This window comes from Rousettus aegyptiacus, unplaced genomic scaffold (assembly GCF_014176215.1).
Source record: "Rousettus aegyptiacus isolate mRouAeg1 unplaced genomic scaffold, mRouAeg1.p scaffold_m13_p_7, whole genome shotgun sequence".
In the NCBI taxonomy this organism is placed as follows: domain Eukaryota; kingdom Metazoa; phylum Chordata; class Mammalia; order Chiroptera; family Pteropodidae; genus Rousettus; species Rousettus aegyptiacus.
Genome location: NW_023416310.1, coordinates 96,995,559 through 97,021,315, shown reverse-complemented (window position 1 = coordinate 97,021,315; position 25,757 = coordinate 96,995,559). Strand labels below are relative to the sequence as shown.

At 32.4% G+C, this 25,757-nt stretch overlaps 1 protein-coding gene and 1 pseudogene across 5 annotated transcripts in view; both read left to right on the top strand.

Annotated features, from left to right (window-relative positions):
• ANKHD1 (ankyrin repeat and KH domain containing 1) overlaps window positions 1-25,757 on the top strand; it is a 90,292-nt gene that overhangs the window by 2,112 nt on the left and 62,423 nt on the right. For all 5 annotated transcript variants that reach the window (XM_016166321.2, XM_036224673.1, XM_036224672.1 and 2 more), the window contains exons 2-5: window positions 19,123-19,276; window positions 22,954-23,110; window positions 24,140-24,287; window positions 24,996-25,143. In XM_016166321.2, the coding sequence (XP_016021807.2) occupies window positions 19,123-19,276; window positions 22,954-23,110; window positions 24,140-24,287; window positions 24,996-25,143 (607 nt within the window). The remainder of the gene's footprint in view (window positions 1-19,122; window positions 19,277-22,953; window positions 23,111-24,139; window positions 24,288-24,995; window positions 25,144-25,757) is intronic.
• On the top strand, window positions 1,475-1,593 carry LOC118606157 (annotated as a pseudogene).

Here is a 25,757-nt window from a genome sequence, read left to right as displayed (position 1 = left end):
TTCATGGGTATTTTTATGTTTACTCAGGATTCCTATACTCAGTTAAGCTAATGGTAAAAGACCCCCTTATTCTCCTGTTTCCTTAAAAAGACCCCCTTATTCTCCTGTTTCTGTGCCTAAAAAGGATTTTGATATTAAGTGTATATGTGGATCTCAGTTTGGGAGTGGGAGTTTCTAGGATACCCAGAGACTTTAGCCTTATCTAAGATGATTGTCAGTGTGTATGTAGATTCTTTCTTAACCTATGGAGAAATGAAATTTTGGTTTTGTGTCCCGTTTCTCCCATATTACATAGAGAAATTCCTGGAGTACCTAGTCTGCTGTAGAGCACATGTGGTAATGTGTAGTCTATGCCTTTGTGAATGAAGTGACCCTTTTTGCCCAAGCATATTTCTTGCCTTTTCCCTTTCCTCTCTGACAAGATGAACTGTCTTCTCCCATATTATTGCCTTTGAATTACCAGTGTGATGACCATAAATAATATTGTTCAAAAAACACACCAAACTGTCATTTGATGAATAATAGTAAAACCATTATTTTCATCTTTCGCAGATGTTTTAGAACCAAATATTTAGAATTTAGACAGCCAGAGATAATGAGTTTGTAGTTTGAGAGTGGAGTTTGTTTAATTCCCCAAATGGGACAGGACTAGGTGAGATACGAGTAAGAAACATAGAGGCCTAGCATATTTGCTCTAGAATTAGTCAACGTCTTATATATTTGGTATACAGAGGAATAGATACTCTAAGAACCTTTTTTTCTATTCACTAGTAGAGCTTTTAGCTTAGAAAAAACAGTTCCTTTTCCTTGCTGTCTAAGTCAAAAGACCTTTTAGCTTGAGGAAGGGGCTTGGGTTGTTTGTAAATTTTACATATTAGAATTGTGCTACCTTAAGGAATTCCACTGTTTGGGATCTTAGGTTCTTGTTTTAAATATTAGGATAAATATATGTTTCATTTTTCTTTAGACATAATAAACATGTTCCTTAGCTGTCAAAGGTCTTAAAGTCAGAAGTTGGACCTTATTGAAATGTACCCATTGTTCAGAATAGAGATCAGGTTGAAAATTCTTAAACATCAGTTTTTAAATGTTAATTTTAGATTTGTAGTCTTTTATTTTAGCAAGTTATGACTCTTAATTTTCTGTCATAAGAATCCATGCATATACTGTATGTGTATGTGTGACATTCTCCTTTTAAAATTATTGTCTTGGTATAAGGTGAAAAGTGAAAGTCCTCCTTCTCACCCTTACTGACCCTTTAAAGCCCACTCCTTAGAGGTAACCAGTATTAAATTTTTTAAAGTAAATTGTCCAGGCTCATATAAGCCTATGTATGTGTGTATACATATTTGTATACACACGCTTTAAAGATAGATATCCATTTAGAAAGCATGGGCTTATATCATAATGAAGTTGTTGTTTTGTTTTGTTTTGTTTTTTGAGGCAGGTGTCATATTTATAATTAGGTAAAAGTGTCTATGGCTGTGCCACTCTGAACACGCCCGATCCCATCTGATCTTGGAATCTAAGCAGAGTTGGGCCTGGTTAGTGCTTGGATGGGAGACCACCTAGAAAGACTGGGTGCTGTAGGTGTAAAAAAATAATGATAATAATTAGGTAAAAGCACACAGACATTGTATATAGTAATTTATATCAAATTATATATCAAATTATTACAAAAGCTTTAGGAATTTTTTTTCCTGAAAATTAAGAGTAAAAGTACAGTCCATCAGAAGTTCCATTTTGATTTTCTCTAATAGGAAAGGAGATGGATTATTTACTTTAGGGTTATTTATGATCTAAAATCTAGAGCAAGTTTTCTCAATAGCAACATATTGAAATTTTGGGCCAGATAATTCTTTGTTATGAGGGGCTTGCCTATGCATTAGCAGCATCCCTAGCTTTTAACCACCAGATGCTAGTAAAACCCATCTAGCTGTGGCAGCCAAAAATGTCTCTATACATTGCCAGTGTTTCCTGGGGGCTAAATCACCCCTGGTTGAGAACCACTGGTCTAGAGGGCACTCTTATTGTCAGGGATGGCAATTTTGTCGTGAATACTCTGTATTCAAACTTCAGGTAAACAAGGTGAGTCACTACTTTTAATAGCATCTAAAGGCTTAAGCTTATAACGTGAACAAGAGAGAAATTGAACAAGGGTACTGGAAGGTTTAATGCTATAAATTTTCTATGGTAAATTTGTCATTCTAGGGAACTTTCACTTAAAATACTGTATTATTTTTGAAAAATTCATTTATTGACCAGGAAATGAATTTCTGAAAAACCTTTGTGGGGACATTGTTCAAGGTAGAAAGGGTTTTAGTCCATAAATTGTTATTGGTAGTGATAAAATAGGAAATAACTTTGTATTCTAGCGAGCAAATTTTGGAGACATTAGAAATGTTTATTTGAAGGAAAAGTTACAGGTTATTAACTGTAACAATTTGTTATAGCTCATGAGTATCAGGCTTCCACAAGTTTCATTCTTTAAAGCCTGAAGACTATGTACAAAAAGATGTATTAATTACTATGGCTGTAAGAATGGTGGATCAAAACAGAGTTGATTAGGTATAGGTAGAGGTAAACGTTACTGTGAAATTTGAAGAATGTAGAGGTTTTCTTTTGGTTATTTAGTATGTTTCAATTGGTGATTACATTCATATAGTTCATAAGTTACAGTAAAATAAAGACAAATACAGTGAAAAGTCTTGATCTCAACCTTGCTCCCAATATCTTGCCCTCCACACTTTTTGTTTTAAACATTTTTTTTCAGAATTTCTTCATGGAGATACAAATATATATTTTTATTTTCCCCATTGTTACACAAAAGATAACATTATTCATACGAGATTTTTAAATGGTAAATTCGAGAATGATTTAGACATTTTATCTAATCAAAGTGTTAAAACATGTTAAGAATGAAGCATTGGGAATGAGTTTAATGATATTTCTTTCTGAGCCTATCCTGTAGTACAATGATGGTGTACTAGATGACCTCTGAAAATCAATTCTGGCCTTCTGATGCAATGATGGATAATATAAATAAAATATGTTGCTTTAGAGAAAGCAAAGCAGTTTTTTAAAAGCATTAGTCTTGAGTTGGCAAGTATAAAGAAATGAGTCTACCAATTTTTTTTTTGTCAAATTTCATACAGAACCAAAGTTGTGAGAAATCAGTTCTTTATTTTTAACCCACTATAAGTGAACTATTTCAATATATCTGTCTTCTTGGACCTTATTATTTAGAATTTTCCTCTCCTGTTACTTGTTTATAAAGTCATAGAATCTTGGTGATAATCCTATCTCATCTCATTTTTAGGTAACTGCTACCATTTATTGAATGCTTATTATATGCCAGTATCGTACTAGATACTTTCGTTATTTTATTTAATCGTTTCAACATCCCTTTGAGGTAGGTATTATCTACATTTTTATAGATGAATAAATGTAGGCTCAGAGAAATGATGAATCCAAAAAACAAAAAAATGGTTAAAATGTTACACAGCCAGTAAGTGGTAAATTAGGATTTGAATCCCAGTACTGAATCCAAAACCCATACTACTATTTTGCTTCTTCAGATTAAGAAATAGGCAAAGTTTTTGGTTACCGAACACTGTTTCTCCAATAAATGCTTGGTTAGTCCCTGTCGGATCTCAAGTGAAATGTTAAAAGTAAGGACAATGTAATGAATTTCACATAAAGCTATTTTTCCAAATTTTTTCTATTTTGAGATAATTGCCTTCCTACTGTTAACAAAATGATATTTGACAAAATATCAAATAGGCAACTTCATGTCAGGACCCTGGGTAAAGGCCTCAAAAGCCTGGGAACCATTGAGCTAAGTGACTTGCCCAGAATCACACAGTTAATGTTTAGTAGAAAATATGTCATCTGACTACATTCTAGTTTTCTTACCTGCTGTATTGCCCTGCTTACTGTTTCTCTTATGATGCATTGTACCAACGAATTAATTAGTTGCTTAAGAAATGTCTATTTCAAATTAGCATATTATCCATTGTTGACCTTGTTGGAAAGGTTTTATATTATTTAATAAAATTGGTAACTACTATGTAGATAAATATATTAAGACAAATGAAAGATATACCATTGAATATAGGAGGAGCATTAGTCTCAGGTAATTTTGTAATTGAACTTACATGAAAAGTTCAGGCCTGTCATTATTCATTTTAAGAGACTTAAGGCATATACCCAACTTTGCACCTTTGCCAATATGGGAAACATTTGTTTTGGAAATATTATTAACTCTAATTAATTTATAAAAATTAAAATCAGTACTATTCTATTGGAGGTTACTAACAGTGTATGGTTCTTATGAATGAAGATCATTCGCTTTATGATGATCGGCTGGTTTACCTTTGTTCCAGCCAACTTTACCTAAATCATAAATCAGTGAGAAAGTAAAGTTGTGTTATAAGGCTCTTTTTTATTTGCTAGACTGAAATTTAGCAACTGTTTTGTCAAAAAAGCACATTTTGGTTTTTTTCCACTATACACACTTTAGTTCTCACAGTTTTATCTTTAATGGATGCTGTTTTCAGTAGTGGAAAGGGTGTGTGTGTGTGTGTGTGCGCGCACGCGTGTGCGTGTGTGTGTGTGTGTGTGTGTGTGTGTGTGTTTAAAGCTATGCCACTGTATCCTAGCGGTTTGCTTCACTTGCATTCATGTGCAATTTTGAAAAGAGAAATTCAAGTATATCCCCAAGGATTAGCCCTAAGTACTAAAGAATTGAACAGAAGAACGGTTTATTAAGTTGCCAAGGTAAGTTTGATATGTTTAACAGTTTGTAATGAGGACAGTTAGACTGAGAACAAGTTTTCTTTTTCTTTAAATTGTGGTAAAATATACATAACAAAATAACCATTTTGACCTTTTTGTATGTTTGTTTTTAATTGTGTTCAAATAGACAAGATAAAATTACTTTTTTAAAGTGTGCAGTTCAGTGGCATTAAGTATCTTCACATTGTTGTAACTGTCACCACCAGTCATCTCCAGAACTTTTTCATCTTTCCACATGGAAACTCTATAACCATTAAACAACAATACCCCCGCGTCTCTTCCCCAGCCCCTAGCAACCACATTTCTACTTTCTTTCTCTATCAATTTGACTACTCTAGGTATATCAAATAAGTGTAATTATACAGTATTTCTATTTTTGTGACTGGCTTATTTCACTTAGCATAATGTCTTCAAGGTTTATCCTTGTTGTAGCATGTACTAGAATTTCATTCCTTTTAAAGACTGCTATATATACCATATTTTGTTTATCCCATCCATTGATGGACACTTGGATTGCTTCTAACTTTTGGCTGTTGTGAATATGCTACTGTGAACATGAGTGTACAAATATCTGTTCAAATTCTTGTTTTTTAATTCTTCTGGGTATACATCCAGAAGTGGGATTGCTGGATCATATGGTACTTATATTTTTAATTTTTCGTGGAACCACCATATTGATTTTCATAGGAGCTATACCATTTTACAGTCCCACCAGCAATACAAAAGGGTTCCAATTTCTCCACTAGACAATTCTTGTTGTTTTGTTTTGTTTTTGATATAGCCATCCTAATGGGTATGAAGTGGTATCTCATTGGGGTGTGGATTTGCACTTCCCTAATGATTAGTGATGTTGAGCATCTTTTCATGTGCTTATTGGCCATTGTATATCTTCTTTGGAGAAATGTCTGTTCAATCCTTTGCCCATTTTTAATTGAGCTGTTTTGTCATTGTTTAATTGTAGGAGTTCTGTATATGTTCTGGATATTGATCCCTTATCAGATACATAATTTGCACATATTTTCTCCCATTCCATGGTCGCCTTTTCACCCTTTTGAAAGTGTCCTTCCATGCTTAAGTTTTTAATTTATCTATTTTTTTCTTTTGTTGTCTGTACTTTTGGTGTTGTATCTGTGAAATTGTTACCAAATCCAATATTATGATTTTTTTTTTTTTTTAGTGTTTTCATCTAAGAATTTTAAAGTTTTAGCTCTTACATTTAGGTCTTTTGATCCATTTTGAGTTAATTTTTGTGCGTGGTATAAGGTCGGGCTAAATTCATTCATTCATTCATTCATTCATTTGCATGAGGATATCCAGTTTTTCAAGTGCCATTTGTTGAAAAAACTCTTTTCTTCATTGAATGGTCTTGGCAAAATCAATTGACCATATATGGGAGGGTTTATTTCTGGGCTTTCTTTTTTATTCCATTGGTCTATGTGTCTGTCTTTATGCCACTACTACACTATTTTGATTACTATAGCTTTTGTAGTAAGTTTTAAAATCAGGAAGTGTTAGTCTTCCAACTTTGTTCCTTTTTCAAGATTGTTTTGGCTATTCAGGGTCCCATGAGATTCAACATGAATTTTAGGATGAGTCTTTCTATTTATGCAAAAAGTGCTGTTGGGCTTTTGATAGGGATTGCACTGACTCTATAGAATGCTTTTTAATACAAGTATTATGTAATTATTTCATCGCACTAGGTGTTAGCAAATAAAAGGCTTGAGTCTGGCAAAATATTAAAAAGCATTTATAGAAGGAAGAGACTGAGTACTCACTGATGTCCTCCCTGAAACCATTGAACCTAGCTAACATGGAATACTGTGCTCTGAATAGATGTTATTTTTTTCCTGATTTGTCCTCATATTGACTATTTGTGATTGATCACAATGCTTCATATATTGATGAAATGCCAGGAAGAGTGTTTTTTATTCTTTATGATTAGAGATGAGGTGAGTTCTGGAAGAGTTATCTCAATGTTATTAACCTAGATAAATGAACCTATAGTGTTTTCTTTAATGATGTAGAATTGAAAAAGTTTCATAAGCATTTTATGAGATCTGAGGCAGAAAGTAAAGTTCGGCCATGTCAATTGAACTTTGAGTGGAACACTTTGAATAGACTTTCAGCTCTTATCAGCTTCTAAGTGATTTTTTTTTCCTCTAAGTGTTTACTTATTTTTCTGCTAAATCTCTACATTTTTTTTCTTTTAAAAATTGTACAGTTGCTAAATTTAGTAACATGTGAAACAAACTATCATTATCAAAGAGCAAATCCTAAAGTGGGAAGTAGTCCATTTATATTGGATACATTCTCTTTTTTTTTTGTTGCTTTTTATTTTGATATAATTTCAAACTTACTAGAAAGTTGCAAGAATAGTACAAGGAACTCCTCCCATATCCTCTTTACTCAGATTCATTTTGTTCATTTGGTCTCATTCTCTTTCTCTCATTAACAAATAATTTATTTTTTGAACCATTTGAAAGTAGGTTGCATGTGTCATGCCTCTTTACCCTTAAATTCTTTAATGTACATTCCCTAACAACAAAGACATTTTTAAATGTAACCACAGTGCTTTTATCAAAATAGAACATTTAACAAACTTCTGAAGTATTTTTCAAATTCAAAGTTTTAAAAATTGAAATGATTCACACATCATAGAATGCACCCTTTAAAGTGTACAGTTCAGTGGTTTTTAATATATTCCTAAATATATTATATTAAATATATTAAAATTGTGCAACCATTACCACTATCTATTTTAAAACATTTTTATCATCCCCAAACAAAACCTTATACTCATTAGTAGTCATTTCCCATTCTCCCCTCCCTGCAGCCCTTGGTAACCACTTATCTACTTACTGGATTTGCCTTGTCTGGGCATTTCATGTAAATGGAATCATACAATGTGTAGTCTTTTGTGCCTTGCTTCTTTCATCTACCATATTGTTTTCAAGGTTTCTACATGTATCATTGGAATAATATTTCATTTTGTGGATATACAACATTTTGTTGATTGACACTTGATGACATTTGAGTTATTTCCATGTTTTGATGATGATGCTATGAACATTCGTGTACAAGTTTGCATGAACATATATTTTCATTCCTCTTGCTTATATACCTAAAAGTGGAATTGCTTGAAAGATAACTCTATGTTTAACTTTCTGAGAAACTACCAAGCTGTTTCCTAGAGCAGCTGCAACATTTTACATTTCACCAGCAATGTATGAGTGTTCCAATTTCTCTACATTCTTGCTAACATTTGTTATTTTTTTATTTTTATTTTTTTTATTATAACCATTCTAATGTGTATGGAGTAGTATCATTGTGGTTTTGATTTGCATATCTCCAATGACTAATGAAGTTGAGCATCTTTTCATGTGCTTGTTGGCTTTTTGTATATCTTTGGAGAAATGTCTACTCAGATTTTTTTCTCATGTCTTAATTGGGTTATTTGTTTTTTTATTGTTGAATTGTGTTTTAAAAAAATTATATATTCTGGATACTAGTACCTTAGATAGATGACTTGCAAATATTTTCTCCTTTAGGATGTCTTTTTCACTTTCTTGATTGTGCCATTAAAAATTTTTAATTTTGCTGAAGCCCAATTTTTATATTTATCTGTTTTTTCTTTTGTTGCTTGTGCTTCAGTGTCATGTCTAAGAAACCATTGTGTAATTCAAGGTCGCGAAGATTTATGACTGGTTTCTTCTAAGAGTTTTATAGTTTTCACTCTTATATTTAGGTCTTTGATGCATTTTTAGTTAATTTTTATATGAAATGTGAGGTAGAGGTCTAACTTCATTCTTTTGAATTTGAATTTTCAATTGTCCCAACACCATTTGTTGAAAAGACTATTTCTTTCTCCACTGAATTGTCTTGGCACCTTTTTCAAAAATCAATTGATTATAAATGTAAGGGTTTATTTCTAGAGGGTTTACTTCTATTCTATTCTATTCTATTCTATTCTATTCTATTCTATTCTATTCTATTATATTCTATTCTATTCTATTCTATTCTGTTCTATTCTATTGATTTATATGTCTTCCTTATGCCAGTTTTATGCTGTCTTGATATTGTAGTAAATTTTGAAATTGGGAAATTTAAGTCTTCCAACTTTGTTTTTTTTCAAGATCATTCTATCCCGAGTTATTAGCTATGTTCTTGTTCTCTTGATATGGTCTTCAGGAGAGGTTTAATGGAGAGTATTTAATATGCTGCAGAATTTGTGGTCATACACAAAAGATCCTCCCTCAACCACAATTAATAATATTCCATCTCTCAAAATTTCTGCTCTTCTTGTATATGCTAAAGATGGATGTGGGGGTGGGCAGTGGGGGGACTTATGTAATTTAAACCTGTGTTTGCCAGGCTATCAGAAGAGCACGTTGTTATAGTATTAGTGATTTTTTTTTTTCATGCATTTCCTCCCCAGCAAAGCCTGAATATTTGTTCAAAAGGAAATAAAATTGCAGCTGGAGGAGATGGTTGGTTTGGGTGGTTGTATTCTGAATGTATCTGATGTGGACTATAGTCTGCAAGAAGAATATGAACTGAATTTCTTTTTCCAGGATAATAAACAAATGAATAAGTAGAATAACATATAAAAATATACCAATTAGAGTTTTTGCATCTGGTATCATCTAACAACTGCTTAAGAGGTAGGAATTCGAGTGACATACAATTTGCTTGACACCCAAGCCAGTGTTATCACCTGTGTGATTAAACTGCAGAAACAAACCTTGTATGTCACTGCTTAAATTATCCCAATTATGGTAAATTACTAGTCAATTCTATGACCAGTGAGAGTCTGTACTATATTTTAGTACCTGTTTTACTTATGACTTGATTGACAGGTTAACAAAGGAAAGTTGTTTTTTTTTTTAATTTGAAGAGACCATTATTTAAGGCTACTTTTAAATCAGGTGTGTGGATTTGACCTATAACCACCCACTGACTAAATTTAGAGTAATATGATAATACAGTATTAAAGGTACTCACTGTGGTAGATGATCTCCTTGTTGCTAATCTGTTACAGTTATTCATTCATTCTCTACAGAAGAAAATCAAGCTAGTTTAGTTTGGGGTAGGGCCTCTTCTTCATGAATCCACTTCTTGTATCATAAAATTATGTCTTTCAGAGATTAGAATCTTTGGCAGTCTGTTTGAGAATTCTGATGAGTATTGTAGAGTGAATTTATTATCTATTCCACAATAATTTATCTAGAGCCTACTATTTGTTAAGCTTTGTGCTTAGCTTTGGAATTAAAAACAAAAAGATGTGGTCCCTACCCCTTAAAGACCATCAGTCTTTTTAGGAGCTAAGCATTTCAGGGAATATAAAAATAGGTAAATTATTTCAAATCGTATTTGTTTTACTAAACTCTCTTCATATACTAACATTATATTTGAATGTCTGCTCTAGGCATCGTGCACTTTAATTACATCACCTCATTTCATTTTCTTATGGTCATGACAGTACAGGATCCTGAGCTAATGTATGGATCATTGGCCTATGTGCATTGGATGATCACTGTAAAGTTTGATGCTTGATGGGATTTAAGTTGCAGGTTTTAAGGGGCAATGATTTTTCATGAGAGGCTGCAAAGTCCACCATCATAAGATTGCCTTGTGTTCCTATTTGAGCAAAACCACAACTGCTTCATTATGTTCTATAAACTCCAAGCATGTCCTGGTTCAGGGCCTTTGGCATTGTAGTTCACTCTCTCAGCATTCTTCTCTTAGCTATCCATGTGACTTTCCTGTCTCACTTCTTTTAGCATTCTGCTAAGAGACCTTCCAACCGCCTGCTGTATATATGTTCCATAAACATCTCAGGCTCACCAGTTCTAAAACTGAACTCATTATGTTTCCACCCTTATCCTCCCTGCCCCACCTTTATAAATTACATCACCCTAAAGCCAGTCACTATCCTTCAGAAACCTCAGAGCTCACATCTGTTTCTTTTCACCACACACATCCAAGTCATGTAGGTTCATTCTTAACATCTAGTTTATGTGTTCCTTTCCCTGTATCCCTACTGCTTCTGCTGTACATCAAACCATCATCTTTAACCTGCACTTATTGCAATAATTCTTGGCTCTATCTGCCTCCCAGATTACACCTCTCTGATTCTTCCTCTATCGTGTTATCAGAGTAAACTCTCTAATGCCAGGTCACTCATGTCACTCCTTTGGCAAAATACCTTCTCATTCCTTAGATAAAGAGTAAATCCAAATTCCTTGGTTTGGGTTACAGGATATTTAGGAGTTGGCTTCTGTACATTTTCCCAACCCTATCCTTGCTGTACCCTACTTTATTTGCTTTTTATTTTTCAGCCGTACAAAATTGCCATAGTTCTCTGAACATATCAAGGTATAGATGTCGTAGTATATTTGCTTCCACTGCTTTGGCCGCTAGAATCATAAAAATAACTACTATATCCTGAGTGCTTATTATCCACTGGGCTAAAGGCTTTTCTTTATATTCTCAAATAAACTTTACAACTACCATATGAAGAATGTGCTATTATTCCCAATTTACACATAAGGAAACTGAAGCTTGGAGACATGTAACATATACGAAGTCATGCATCTAGGATTTAAATCTAGATTTCTTTGACTGTAAAGCTGATGTTTATAGCTACCACTCTACACTGCTGCTATCACTGTTGTCCCTCTTCCCCATCCTGTTGGATACCTGCTGATTTCAGAGTCATCATCTCTAATTGATTTCCTTCATTACTGTCCCAGTTGGAATTGACTATTTCTTCCTCTGTGTTCCCATGTTGTCTGTATATAACTGTCTATTATAGAGCCTGTAATACTTTATTGCATTTATTTGATTATCTTTCTTAGTGAGCGGGAATCGTGTCTTATTTATTTTTGTGTTCCTGGTATATATTAGAATATCTGGCACATAGTAGGTGCTTAATAAGTGTTGAATGAATGTATGTGCAGTGCTTAATATGCTAAGGTTACTCGTTAATCTAAGACAATTTAATTGATTTTATATTATTTTTATGGAGTAGAGAGTAGGAATATAGGAAGACAAGGTCCTTAGGCACCTGACTTTAATAATAGTAGTAGTGGTAATATTCATAGTAATAATAACAACTAATATTTGTTGAGCAGTTACCATGTGTTAAGCACCATTGTTCAAGTTTAGATACACTTGTCTTGCTTAATCATCAATAACTGATATAGTTGCTGCTATTTTTATTTTATAGCTGAGGAAAATGAGGCTAAGACGTAAAACAAGTTAACTTAGGTCACTCTGTGAACAGTGGATTGGTATTCTAAGAGGACTTGCTCTTAGTCATTATGCTGTCCTCCCCTTATTGGTATTAATTGGAGGTTTATGGGTGTTGGAGCTCTTTTTAACTTATTAAAATTGAGTATTCCTTCGGAGTGTTCAATGTTTATTTTCTATTGATGATAATGAGCAGAAGTCAGGACTTCTTTCTAAACCTCAACCTTACCTATTTATTATGATATATAGAGTAACATTTCTTTCTTCAACATAAAGATTTTCTTGGCCCTAATTGCTGGATACTTCATTCCTGTGGCTTTTGTAATGAGTATGTAAGCAGTCTTTTTGAAAAACCGATTGTGGCACAAATTCTGTACATATGCTAGTTAGAAATCAGGTAGATGTAGCTGCCAAAAACTAGTAAATGAAAATATGATTTGTCTCTGGCAGAGAAGAGTTAGTGGGCTTGATAATCCATTACATTTGATTTAATTTTTAAAAGTTTTTCCTGGCATTACTATTACTGTTAAACTGCGGCATTGCAATATTTGTAGATTCTTTGCTTATGTCATGGCTTGGTATTTATTTTAGTTATACTCCATTGTTTAAAAGTATCATTAATACAGTTTGGTGTGCTGAAAAGGTGTGAGATTTGGAATCTGAAATACATCCCTGCATTATGTGATCTTGAGCAAGTTGTTTACCTTTTCTTAGTTTCAGTTACTTAAAATGAAGATCAGTCAATCTATTTCATTGAGTAGGTAAGATGATTGAACGGAATAATATATGAAATGTGCTGCTACATATGAGGCATTTTATTAATGGTGTTTTTTTAAGTACTTAATTGTAGTTATTTTTTTAAAAAGATTTATCTTTAATTAGAGGCTTCAAAATAATATATTTTATATTAAAACTATAGTTTAGAAATGAAGTTTTTGTAGGTGAGCAAAGTAGAGTTAGCTTTCTCCAGTTTTAACATAGAATTAGGAAAAGCATGATGGTTCTTTCATGAAGCCAAAGAAATCCCAAGATACCGTTTGTTTTGTGAGACCTCTTAAATTGGGACTACAGTTTCCTTGTAGAAAGAAATCTGAGAAGTTTTTATGTTAAGGAATACAGACTTTTTATTCTAGTATTTCAAGATGTTGCTGATTTTGTTGGATTAGGCTTTACAGTATCAGCAAAACTCATTCCTAAATTATCATTACTGGGTCCTGAATTGCAACTGTGATACTTTCTCCCTTTGAGTGGTTCATGGAGCATATTTGTGGTGGATACTACTATTAAAACTTTTGAGTACTGTGTTTTTTGCAAAAAGGAATTGCTGTGTCTTTCAGTAATTATCTCTTGAAACACTGACCCATCCTTTTTACTGCACCAGCTAGAAATCAATAGTAAGCCATCTGTGTTCCAAAATTGATTTAAGTGATAATTTTGACTTAGAGTAGAGGGCTTACTTTAGGTGGGGAAAGGTAAGACGTGTTGGTTTATTCAAATATAAACTAAATAAAAGAGGAGAAATAGCAAGAACATTTTAAAAAATATATTTTAGATATTTAAAATGTTTTATTTAGCTTCTTATTTTTAATTATTGAATCTGAATTTCTTAAGGGAGCTTCATTTTTGAAGGTTTGTGAAGAGAGGTAGTGTAAAATAAAGATTTAGCCTTTTCTTGAACTTTCTCATATCTCCAGTTGGAATTTATGGGAATGATAATTATTCTTAAAAGTCAGTAGAAACAAAATTTGTGGCTCCGAGTATTTTAGTTCCTAACTCAGAATAAAAATTAACATGTTAAAAATAAAAATTTTATCCATTTATATGTTAAAAATTCTATGTAAAACAGTGTTTTTCCTACTTATATTTGAGAAGTTGATGGTGTTCCTTATGCTTGTTACATGATAGGACCACATGACTAGAGAATATATAAACAAAAATACATAATATACATGTTTAAGATAGAATGTTCATTTTTATTAAGTTCCGAAACAATTGCTATTTACAGAAGTATAGTCTTAGAGAAGGTAACAGTTGGTTATTGACAAATGCATAGGTGAGATTTTATTATTTAACTATTAAAAGACTCAAAACACTAATATTGAAAGTTAATTATATTCCCGCTTACATATACTTGATAGAAATTGTGTGTGGTTTGTTTGTTTGTTTATTAGTGGAAGCATGTTATGATTAAATCATAGATTGAGAAATTTCTAACTAGGTTTTGGCCAGGGTGACTGACTTTGTTTTTTTAGGTGATAATAGCTGAGTCTGTGGTTAATCTCCCTAGTAACTGTTGCCATCCAGTGGTTCATTTCTGAAATGTCAAATGGAATAAAAAAATGGGGCAAAATTCTTGTTTCCCTTTCCCTCCACCCCTTTGTTTAAGTTCTAGTTAAAGCTAAAAACCACACATATTTTTTAAAAGAAGGGAGGTTAAAAAAAAGATTTGTGAGAAGGAAGACATAAAGTTTTTGCTTTAGTGTTTTCAAAGAGATTGCCTATAAAAGAAAAATAGGTAATTTGGAGTGTCCAAACTCCTTCTCATCCTTTTCCCTCTGCCTTAGGACGAGGTAGAAAAAAAATCTGCAGTGTTTTAAGACGTGAAGTAAGCTTTCTTGCTGTTGGCAAAAACATTACCATTTGAGGTGGATGTTTTATATTTGCTGCCAAATGAAGATACTGAATAGAGATGAGCTATGTAACTGTGTCATTAAGCAATAAGGAAAATTCTGTGATCCTTCTGTTGTATGTAGGAAATTATGAAGCTTTTATATTCATTTGCATGATGAAGACTAATTTCTTTATATATACCATTATTTTGGACTTATCCATTATATAGACATTTTTTGGTACTGTATCACTAAGCCTGTATCACCAAATGTGCAGAATTGGTCTTTAATGTTTTTATGTAGCTATAAATGGTTTCTATTTTGGCTGACCAGATATATTTTGAGGTAATGTTATAACAGTCTGAATTAGAAGAGTACATATTCGAGTGAATTTATCAGATAAGATATTTATGAACTGCCAAAAGCAATATCCAAATATTCCTGAAGTGATAGGCATAATTGGATATTTTGTAATTTTATTGATTCCACATTGAGACAAGCTTTTAAAATTTTAGAGAAGATAGGACAAAGGAAATATTAGAATTGACGTAAATGTATTCAAATCATTTATGTGTTTAGTTATATATAACTACATCTTATCCTGGGAACTTAATATTTTTTCTACAAGTGTTGTGGATATTTAAAATTTTTTGATCTTGTAGGTCAGTACTTAATTATAAAATGGCTAAAACTACATTTGAAAATTTGAGTAATCATCAGAAGAAAAAAAATTGTAACTGTGTAAGTGATGAATGTTAATTAAACTTATTGTGGTAATCATTTTGCAATATGTACATATAGGAAGTTATTATGTCATACACCTTAAGCTTATACGATGTTATATGCCAATCACATCAATAAAACTGGAAAAAATAAATAAAATGGAAAAAATTTTGAGCGAATGCTGATAAAAGTGTATCATACTAGATTTTCAGTATCATTCTTCCATTTTCAAAGGCATAGAAAGTAGACACTGGTGAGGGACAGGACGAGTTGTAATTATACAGAATTGTATTCTGAAAATTACATTTATTTAGTTTTATCTTTTCAGAATGCTTTTACCTTATTTCATTTTGATAGCACTGTAAGGTAGGTGAGGCAGGTATTATCTATGTTTATTGAGGAAGAAATGGACTGTCAGAAAGGTTGAGTGATTTGCATGAAGTCTCACAACAGTGCTTGATGGAACTAGCACTTAAACCTAATTTTCCTGATCTGGAATGCGATATTCTTTCCATTATGCCCTGTTGCCTTATTGAAACTTGAATTTATGGGCACTCTAAGATATTGGAGAGTTAAACTCAGTGAATCGTCTTAATGAATTATAATTTTCAAAGAGAGGCTATAAGCCCTCTGAAGGCATGAGACACATACCTGTTTTGGGTTTTTCTTCTGAACTCGATTCTTCCCGAGCACTTAGGAATGACCTGTCTTGTATATGTGATGCTAATGTTAGTGACAGCCAGGATGACATTGCTGGTGGTTCTATCTTCCTAGTGGTGGTGACCAAGTAGGCAGGCAATGAGCAGGCTATTACCTTTTACGTGGTCTTACTCAAATCTATCCCCAGTTGTTCTTTCTAGCCTAAAGCCATAGTTGTACACTAGGTAACTTACGGATTTTTAAAAGTTGAGATATAATTCATATACCATAAAATTTTAAAATGTACAGTTAATTGGTTTTTGTACATTCACAAGGTTATACAGCATTCACCACTATATAGTTCCAAACACATTTTCATCATTCTAGAAAGAAACTTTAGACCTGTTAGCAGTCACTCCCATTCCTCCATCCCTGACTCTTCATGCAACCACTAATCTCCTTTCTGTCTCTATGGATTTGCCTGTACTGGATTTTTCATATAAATGGAATCATATGATATGTGCCTTTTTATGTCTTGTGTGTGTTATTGCTTATTTTTATGACTGAGTAATATTCCATTGGATGGAAATACCACATTTGTTCATCCACTTACCAGTTAATGGACATTTGATTTAGGTTGTTTTCACTTTTTGTCTATTATGCAAAATGCAGCTATGAACTGTGTACAAGTTTTTTGTATGAACATGTATGTTTTCAATCCTCTTAGGTATGTATATACATAGATGTGGCATCACTGGGTCATATGGTGATTCTGTGTTTAATTTTTGAAGAACTGTCGAAAACTTTCCCACAGTGGCTGTATCATTTATATTCCTACTAGCAGTATATGAAGGACCTTATGTTTTTTGAGAGTAGACTATCATTTTCCAAATGCATCTTTAAGCCTATTTTTTATTTCATTTTATGCCACCTGCACCCCCCATGACTGACCACCTATTGAAATTCTATGCATCCTTAAAAGCCTAGCTCAAATGCTACTAGTCATGCAAAATCTTAGATTACCAGGGCTAGAAGTGACTTCTCTCCAATGCATATAGTTATACCATTTATTTCTCTTTAGGCCTTTTGTAATAGTCTTTGACTTATTTCTTCTACAGTTTTGTACTGTCATAGTGCTTTGTATAAAACAGGACTTCAGTAGATATTGGAGAAACAAATGGAAGAAAATCGTAAATACTTAACTTGGATTTTTAAAGTGTTACATGATACGTATGATCTATATTTGTCTCCATAATGTGTATAATACCACAGCAGACCAATGCTTTTTATAAAATAGGAATGTTAATATCTAAACACCATCTTTAACAAAAAATTCCAGAATTTGGAATAATGATTTTATCTTTAACAACTGGCAGATATATATATATATATCTAAAAATACCTAATAATTTCCTGGGCTTGCGACAAGCTCCTGGTTGTACAAATAGTTACCTTTCAATATCATTTGACAACTAATAGTCTACATGTATCTATTGGCATGGATCTAGAGTGCTATCTTTGTAATTACGTATTAGAGAAGCTGTGTTACTTATTACATATTACTAAGTACATAGTACATGGCTCAATGTTATTAGATCTGAAGTTAAAGATTAATTTTGTAAAATTATAGTACATCACTAGATCAATTATATCCAAATCATTTTAACTTTACTGTCTTTATTAGGATATCTTTATTTGGTGTCCATTGTGAAAACTGATGACCAGCTAGCCAAATGTGCCAAATAATGTAGTCTAAATACTGTGGCCCTTTGTTTATAAATTTGTGAGTTAGTATTGCCTAGTGGTTAAGAGCACAGACTATAGCTTTATGGCCTGGGTCTGAAACCTAGCTTTGCCACTTATTAGCTGTGTGACCTTGAAGAAGTACTTACTCTTTAGATTCCTGTTTTTCAACCTGTCTACAAATATGTTAACTTCCATGGTTATACATATTTATGTATTATAGACATATATAGGTATATAAATACGTACTCATGATTGTATGCATGAGTACCCATGCTCATGTTTACTTATATGTACATATATACTTTTAGCAAAATAAAGACCATACTGTTTTGAATCTTGTGGTGTTTTCACTTAATTTTATGAATGCCTTCTCATGCCATTAAATCTATTTCAAAAACACTATGTTTAATGACTGCATTGTAGTTTATCCTGTGAATGTACAAACTGTATTTCCCAAATTCTCTATTGTGGTTTATTTCCTCTTATTTTTGGAATTATAATTAATGCCGCAGTGAACATCCTTGCATATTTTTGTCTTGCTTTCAGATCATTTTTTTAAAGGATAAATTCCTTAAAATGGAATTACTGGGTCAAAGGGCATGAGCTTTTTAAAGCATTTCAATATACATTTCAAATTGCTTTCCAGAAAGGTTGTGCATATTTTATTTAAGAAAATTTATTTAGAATTAACTTGATTTAAAATTACAGTGTTATGTTTATTTTCATAAGTTGATTTTGCACATACCATATGTCTAGAATATGTATTGAATACAAATATATAGAATACCAACTATTTTCAAGGTATTCTTAGGCCCAGAGGATAGAACAGTGAACAAATAGGTATGGTTCCTTATCTCATGGAGATTTCTTGTCTATTGGACTCTAGATACTTGGCAGTGGATTAAGTCTCTCTCTTTTTTTTTTTTATTAGAGAGTCATAGTAAATTAATTAGAAGAAAGGAAAAGCTGTGCCTCAGTGATTGATCTATGGTATCTAGTCTTCTTACTGTCTAGTCCTGTTTACATCCTCTTGGGAACATCCTCTTGGGATCTATGTTCATGCACTTGTTTCATTTTTAAAAGTAAAAGTACTGCTTTTCAGGCTCTGTGTTAGGCACAGAAGATTCCAGGAAACTTGAATCTGATGTGTCTGGGCTATACCTGTAGTCAGGTCTTGAAGATAAGCAGATAGTTGGGAGGATTCCTCAAAGTCCTTTCCTACAGCCCAATATTTCTAAAATAATTTACCTGGTTATATTTAAATTCCAAATCAGAAGTCATATTACCTTAAACTGTAGTTATTCAAACAATAATTGAGATCAGTTTCATGGATATTGCATCTTTAATTCATAAACAGGTTGAATCATTTATTTTGGACCAAGAAGATCTGGATAACCCAGTGCTTAAAACAACGTCAGAGATATTCTTATCAAGTACTACAGAAGGAGCAGACTTGCGCACTGTGGATCCAGAGACACAGGCACGACTAGAAGCATTGTTAGAAGCAGCAGGTACTTTATTTTTGTTTCTCTTTTCATCTCTTGAAAAGTCTAGGTTACTATACAAAGTTATATAAGATTACCCCCAAATTGTATAACATTATACAAAATTTGAAATCTCAGTAGAGTTATATTTTTTTCCTACAGAAAATGTTCACGTTTAATATTTTAATAATTCTTGGTTGAAAGTTTTCAATAAGTGATTTCTGGATTAAACTAACATTTATAATAAGATATTAGATAATTAGCTAGTTTTTAAGGAAAACTTATCTATTATCAATTACATTATAAAATTAAAATGTGAGAGAAAAATATAGTTCATCAAATTGTGAATCTTTTAACTGATTTATGGAATTTGGCATGTGATTACTTACTTTAGTCTATGTGTATCTTAATTATAAATTGCTATTTTTTACTTGGGAAACTTTAAAAAAAAAAAATCAAACACAAAATTGGACCAGCTCTAGTCCAATACACCAAGCTATGTCAACTTCTTGTTCTGAAGTGGCAGAAAAGAAAAATCTGTGATAAGCTTTCTCAAAATAATGTATACTTACCAGTATTTTATATTGTACAACCGGCTCATTATTCACTGTACAAAGTTTCCATTACACTGCAATGAAAAGCTTTTATCTCCTAAAATTGTGTTTTAAGAAGGAAATTAACTCTCTGATCTTTGTATATTGCTTTTGAGATGTTCACTTTGTATGACACTCCTTTTATTGTTTAATATAAATATATGTGCACATTTAACACATAAGAATTTAATCTAGAATTTACATTTTGTTTTTAAAATAGTGCCTAGAAACTTAATTAGGGGGCCATATATATACCTTATGCCATGTTAAAGCCATTAAAATGTAAAAAATACAAAATAAAGTTTTTTAAAGTACAGAAAATTTCACTCAGTTTCTGAGTACAGTTGATCATAGAACAACATAGGAAGGAAGAGCCAACCCCCCCCCACACACACACAGTCAAAAATCCACATATAACTTTGACTCCCCAAAAACTCGTTGATTGCCCCTCAGTATCCATGGGGTTTGGTTCCAGAACACCCTGCAGATGCCAAAATCCGCGGATGCCAAAATCCACGGATGCTAAAGTTGGTATATAAAAAGGCGTGGGACAGATCCATGGATGTGAAACCCAAGGATGTGGAGAGCCGACTGTATATTTTTAGAAAAAAATCATGTGTAAGTGGACCCGTGCAGTTCAAACCCATGTTGTTTAAGGGTCAACTGTGCTTTAATGAGCATTATACGAAAGATGGGTATTCAGAAAAATCACAGCAGCCTTTTAGTACATTTCATATTGAAGAAAAAAACAGTGTTACATTTGACCATATAATGACTAGGAGAAAAGTAAGAGCTAAAAGAAATATGTATTTTTAAATCACTCTTGGAAAAACATAAATAGTATGTTAGGAATGTGTTTATTTGATGTCATCTTGTTATTCCTTTAACTTTATCCTGTTATGGAAAAGCATAGGTATGATTTGTAGCAGATTGACTTTTAGTCCTTTTAATGTCTTTTTGGAACTGATACAAACTTAAAATTATATTGAACAAAATATTTTAGTATCCAGCAGAGACTTTAAGGTAGGATTAGTAATGAAAAAAAAGGTTTGATGTTCACATTAGTTCATTACATTGGGTGTCCCTCCCTTTTTGTCTGATTTCTTGTGAGTCTCCTACTTATGCTTTAGGGATATACAGTGTAAGATGTTTGAAATGGGATTGAAATGGGAGTGCCATGGCCACCCTCTATTTTTTTTTTTTCCTGTGCTTTGGAATCTTATATTTTGCTTAGAGAGAAATGTGGAGAAAAGGTGATTCTCTTCTCCATGTCTTTTCTGGATTACTTACTTTCCTTTTCTTCCCCAAACCAAGTTTTTTGAGGGGTGGTGGTATATCTTTGCTCTCCAGTTTAGGCCAACAGTTTACTCATGTTGTGAGTACTACTCCAGACCCCTAGTTCAGGGTTTTAAATTCGTTTTTTTCTGGGCACCTTATGAGTCTCACACAGGACTGGCTCTTTTCTCATGCATTAAGCATTTTGCTTTCCCCCTTTTCTCTTTAGGTTCATAGGTAAGTCTGGTATACACAGGAAGATACCTTAGAATTCCTTGTTTTTCATACCTATTATTAGAAAACCTTGAAAATCATGACTTTCTGGCTTCCAGGAGGTGTCAGAAACTGTTGAATTTAAATGTTTGTGTATTTCAACAATTTAAACTCCAGACATTGTTGAATATAATATTGTGTCCAAATAAATTCTCAGAGCTCTTTTCTAAGCTCTGTGCAAGTTGTTAAATAAATTATTTTTGCACCTCAGTATTTTCATTTGCTTTTGGAACATGGATGTTGTGTTGAGCCTATAACTTTTTAAGAGGAATTTTTAAACACGTTTGTGTTTTTAATTATGAGAATGTGTTAGGTATTCCTAGACTTCTTGAAGATAGAATTCTTAACATGATTTTAACTGAAAAAATGGAGATGAAGATATCTTTTTCTTTAAGATTTTCTTTGATAGTCATAGAGAAAATTAAGAATTAAAGCCATTTCAAGAATTTTTAAAAATTCTTTTCTCAATTATAAAATAGCTAAAGCTATATGAAATGTGTTAAATAGATTATAAAGCCTTCTCATTGTCAAGTTTTACATATACGTCTAGATTTTTTCCCTTATAGTTATATAAATACATGTATATGTTTGAATATATATAAGTTTTTTTAAAAATGAAGTAGGATCATATACAGAATATGTAATAATTTTCTTTACTTTATCGCGGGCATCTTTCCACAACATGATATGTTGATCTTTTTCCTTTTAAAGGGTAGGATAATATTTTGTTTGGATGCACCATAATTTATTTTACCAGTTAGTTATTGAGGGATATTTAGGTTATTTCCAATTTTTCCATATCATAAATTATGCTGTAGTTTATGTATATCTATAACTTCTCTTGCTTGTACGAGCAGCTTTATAGGAAAAATTCAGCAATAACAGGGAGTAATATTGTCAAAAATTTTCCATTACAGTAGTGAGTGATTCCTCACTGAATCTAGAGAAAAAGATTTATTGACAGCTTGGACATCTGATAGTCCTACCAGACTATGGGCTCTGTTAAAAACAGGAACTATGACATATTCCTTTTTGCCTCCCTTGTGTCTGGCACATCATAAGCACATAATAAATATTAATGATAAGAGTGAATTTATTTTAATTTATGGTTCAGCTCTAGAAGATGGTTCTAGGTGGCTATTTAACCAAAGGACGAAACTATTGAATTGTTTGTTTTAATGTTATAGGATATCTCCTCTATTACTACTGAAAATAGTATAGACAGATATGATTCTATACCAGAGATCTTATTGTATGACTGTACACTTTGAAAGGAATCTCATTTACTTGCTATACAATAAGTTTTAAGTTATATTTGGAGTTAGGTAGAGGACAAATTAATATTATGTGCATTGTAAACATGGAAAGACTGAAACATAGGTGGTCCTATGATGGCCTTTTGATGTTAGTGGCAAAATCAAAATTACCAGCCTAATCTGACTGTCAGCCTTATCTATGGAAACTATGCCATTTTTGTACTAGGTAATAGTATTTAGAAATATAATTACAATTTGCACTTTTATTCTTTCTCTGCACTTCCTGATTGATTGACACGCAATGAAGGAATTGGCAAATTGTCAACTGCTGACGGTAAAGCTTTTGCAGATCCCGAAGTACTCCGGAGACTGACGTCCTCAGTAAGTTGTGCGCTGGATGAAGCTGCTGCTGCACTGACACGTATGAAAGCGGAAAATGGCCACAATGCAGGACAAATAGACACGTATGTACTGAATGACTTCTGCTGGGTTTTAGACATTTTCTTGAGTGAATTTTGGAGAAGTAGAAAATTTTGAATTTTAAATATATCTTTTGAAGGGGCTTTAGCCAAATGGATATTGTATTTTAAGTTGATATATAAATGTATATATATGAATATAAAAATGGATATTATATTTTTATTCTTCTATTCTACTCATATTCATTGAGCTACCTTGTGGAATGTAAACTGAATAAGACCTGGTTTCCATTTCTAAGGAAGTTACTAATTTTAACAGTTATAGTAGTAAACCCTGAACTGACTGCTTGTGTAATAATAAATGAAATAGTTTGCTAATGCAGTAATCTAGGTGCTTGCTACGCAAACATCATTCATGGACTAGCAGCATCAGCATTACCTCAGAGCTTATTAGAAGTGAATCTACTGGATCAGAATCTGCATTTTAAAAAGAAACATGGGTGATTTGTATGCACATTAAAGTTTGAGATTCACCGATTTTGTTAATCATTCTGCAGTAAAATTTTTACTTAGATTTTTACCTTCTGCTGTTACCAAGTAAAATTTTAAGCCATAGGATTATATTCCGAATGTCTTTGGGAGTCATTACACTAGTAGAGTTTAAAAACTTGTGTATCTAGGTTGGTTCCATAGTATAGTGGTTAGCATGTCTGCTTTACACGCAGAAGATCCTGGGTTCGCGCCCCAGGTGGAGCCACAGACCAAATCCCAGGTGTGCCATCTCCCCCTGAGTGCACCAAACTTGTACATGTAGTGCTTTAGAAAAGTTTAGTTAAAACTTAATATGACACTTCTTTAGGACATTTTGAAAGATAAAAATGACAGCTATTTCATATTCTTTTATTCTTGCTTGGTTGACATACATGAATAAATATTACAAACAGATGATCATACAATTTTTTTCTTACTATATCAATACTTTTCTGTGTATAACTATTAATATATAATGCAATTTATCATCATTAGTCCCTCAGTCTTTTTGTGTTGGTTAATTGTTGACGATTTTGTTTTCAGTCGCAGTTTGGCAGAAGCTTGTTCAGATGGGGATGTAAATGCTGTTCGTAAATTACTAGATGAAGGCAGAAGTGTAAATGAACATACAGAAGAAGGAGAAAGCCTGTTGTGTTTGGCTTGTTCAGCAGGGTATTATGAATTAGCACAAGTAAGCAGAAATAATCTTTAGTAATTAAAATTGTTGAAGGGTTTTGATGTTTTATTTTTATCATGAGTAAAAGAAATTATAATTAGAGGCCTTTCCTTTTTTGGTAGTGGGTAAAATAGAAACTAATATGTAATTAATTTTTTGCCTGTAAATATAACTAGGCATGATCCATTTTTCTACCATTTAGTCAAAACTAGTTGTAATGAATAAGGAACACATAAAAAATAATATTTAAAACTTGCTTTAGAAATAATACACAACTATAGTAGAAAGTAGTGATTTATTTTCATTTTGCCAGATTACCCCAATTTTAAAAATTTTCTTCCTTCTGTTAGAGCAATATTGGGAAATAGCCATGTGTTTACCAGTTAGTTTCTGTCTTGTGAGTATAGTTTTGCTATTCTCTTATTAGATAATCCCAAACATAACAGATTCTTTGACAAGAGTAGTTATAGTTTATAATAGGATGGCTAATGTGATTATGTACTTTACTTAAAGATTAATATATGTAATGGTATTGTAAAATACAGCATGTAACATGGTGTTTTGAGCACTGAACACTGCCATATTTTCCCAAAGATGATTATTTTCTTATTTTTCTTCGCCCCAACTCTAAAAGAATATCTTCCCAGATTCAGTATATTCTCTAGAAATACTATTAATGGTAAGAATTGATCATTTCTCTCTGTGTGTATATGTGTTTTAAAGGTATTACTTGCTATGCATGCTGATGTTGAAGATCGAGGGACTAAAGGAGACATAACTCCCCTAATGGCAGCATCCAGTGGAGGTTATCTAGATATTGTGAAACTATTACTTCTTCATGATGCAAATGTCAACTCCCAGTCTGCAACAGGTATATAGAAAATGATGTATGAGTTTGAGGAAAATAAGTTGATATAATTAATTATAATGTGAGAGATAAAAATTTGATTCCTAGTAAAAAGCAGTTGTAAATCTACATGAAAATCTTAACCCTTGTTTAGAATCTCTGAATAAAATATAGATTAATTTGATATCTTCAAAAGTCTTTAAAACATACTTAGCTTCTGATTGATCAAGATCAACAATTTTTCTGTGGAGCACAGTTTTTTTTCTGCCAATGATATGTAATGTATAAAGAGACAAAATTATGAACTGTATTTCTTATAATACTTTATCTCATTTAAATACAACTCCCTTGACTTTAGGTTATAGATTAACTTGAGAGTATTTACTCTATAGGAGTTTTCATGTCAAGTGTACTGAATGCATTTACTATTAAGATATTCTTGTGGCAGCATGAAAGCTACTCTAGTAAAGACCATTCTTTTATTTACTTATATTTCCCAGATTTATAGACAGGCAGAGCCTTGGTCATATGTCTTGAGTTATAGGTATAGTTTTAGTAATGAGATTCCTTGCATTTAGTGAGGCAACTAAATGTTTTTTTAAAATATAGTAAATAATGAAAGCATATCAGTGTTCCAT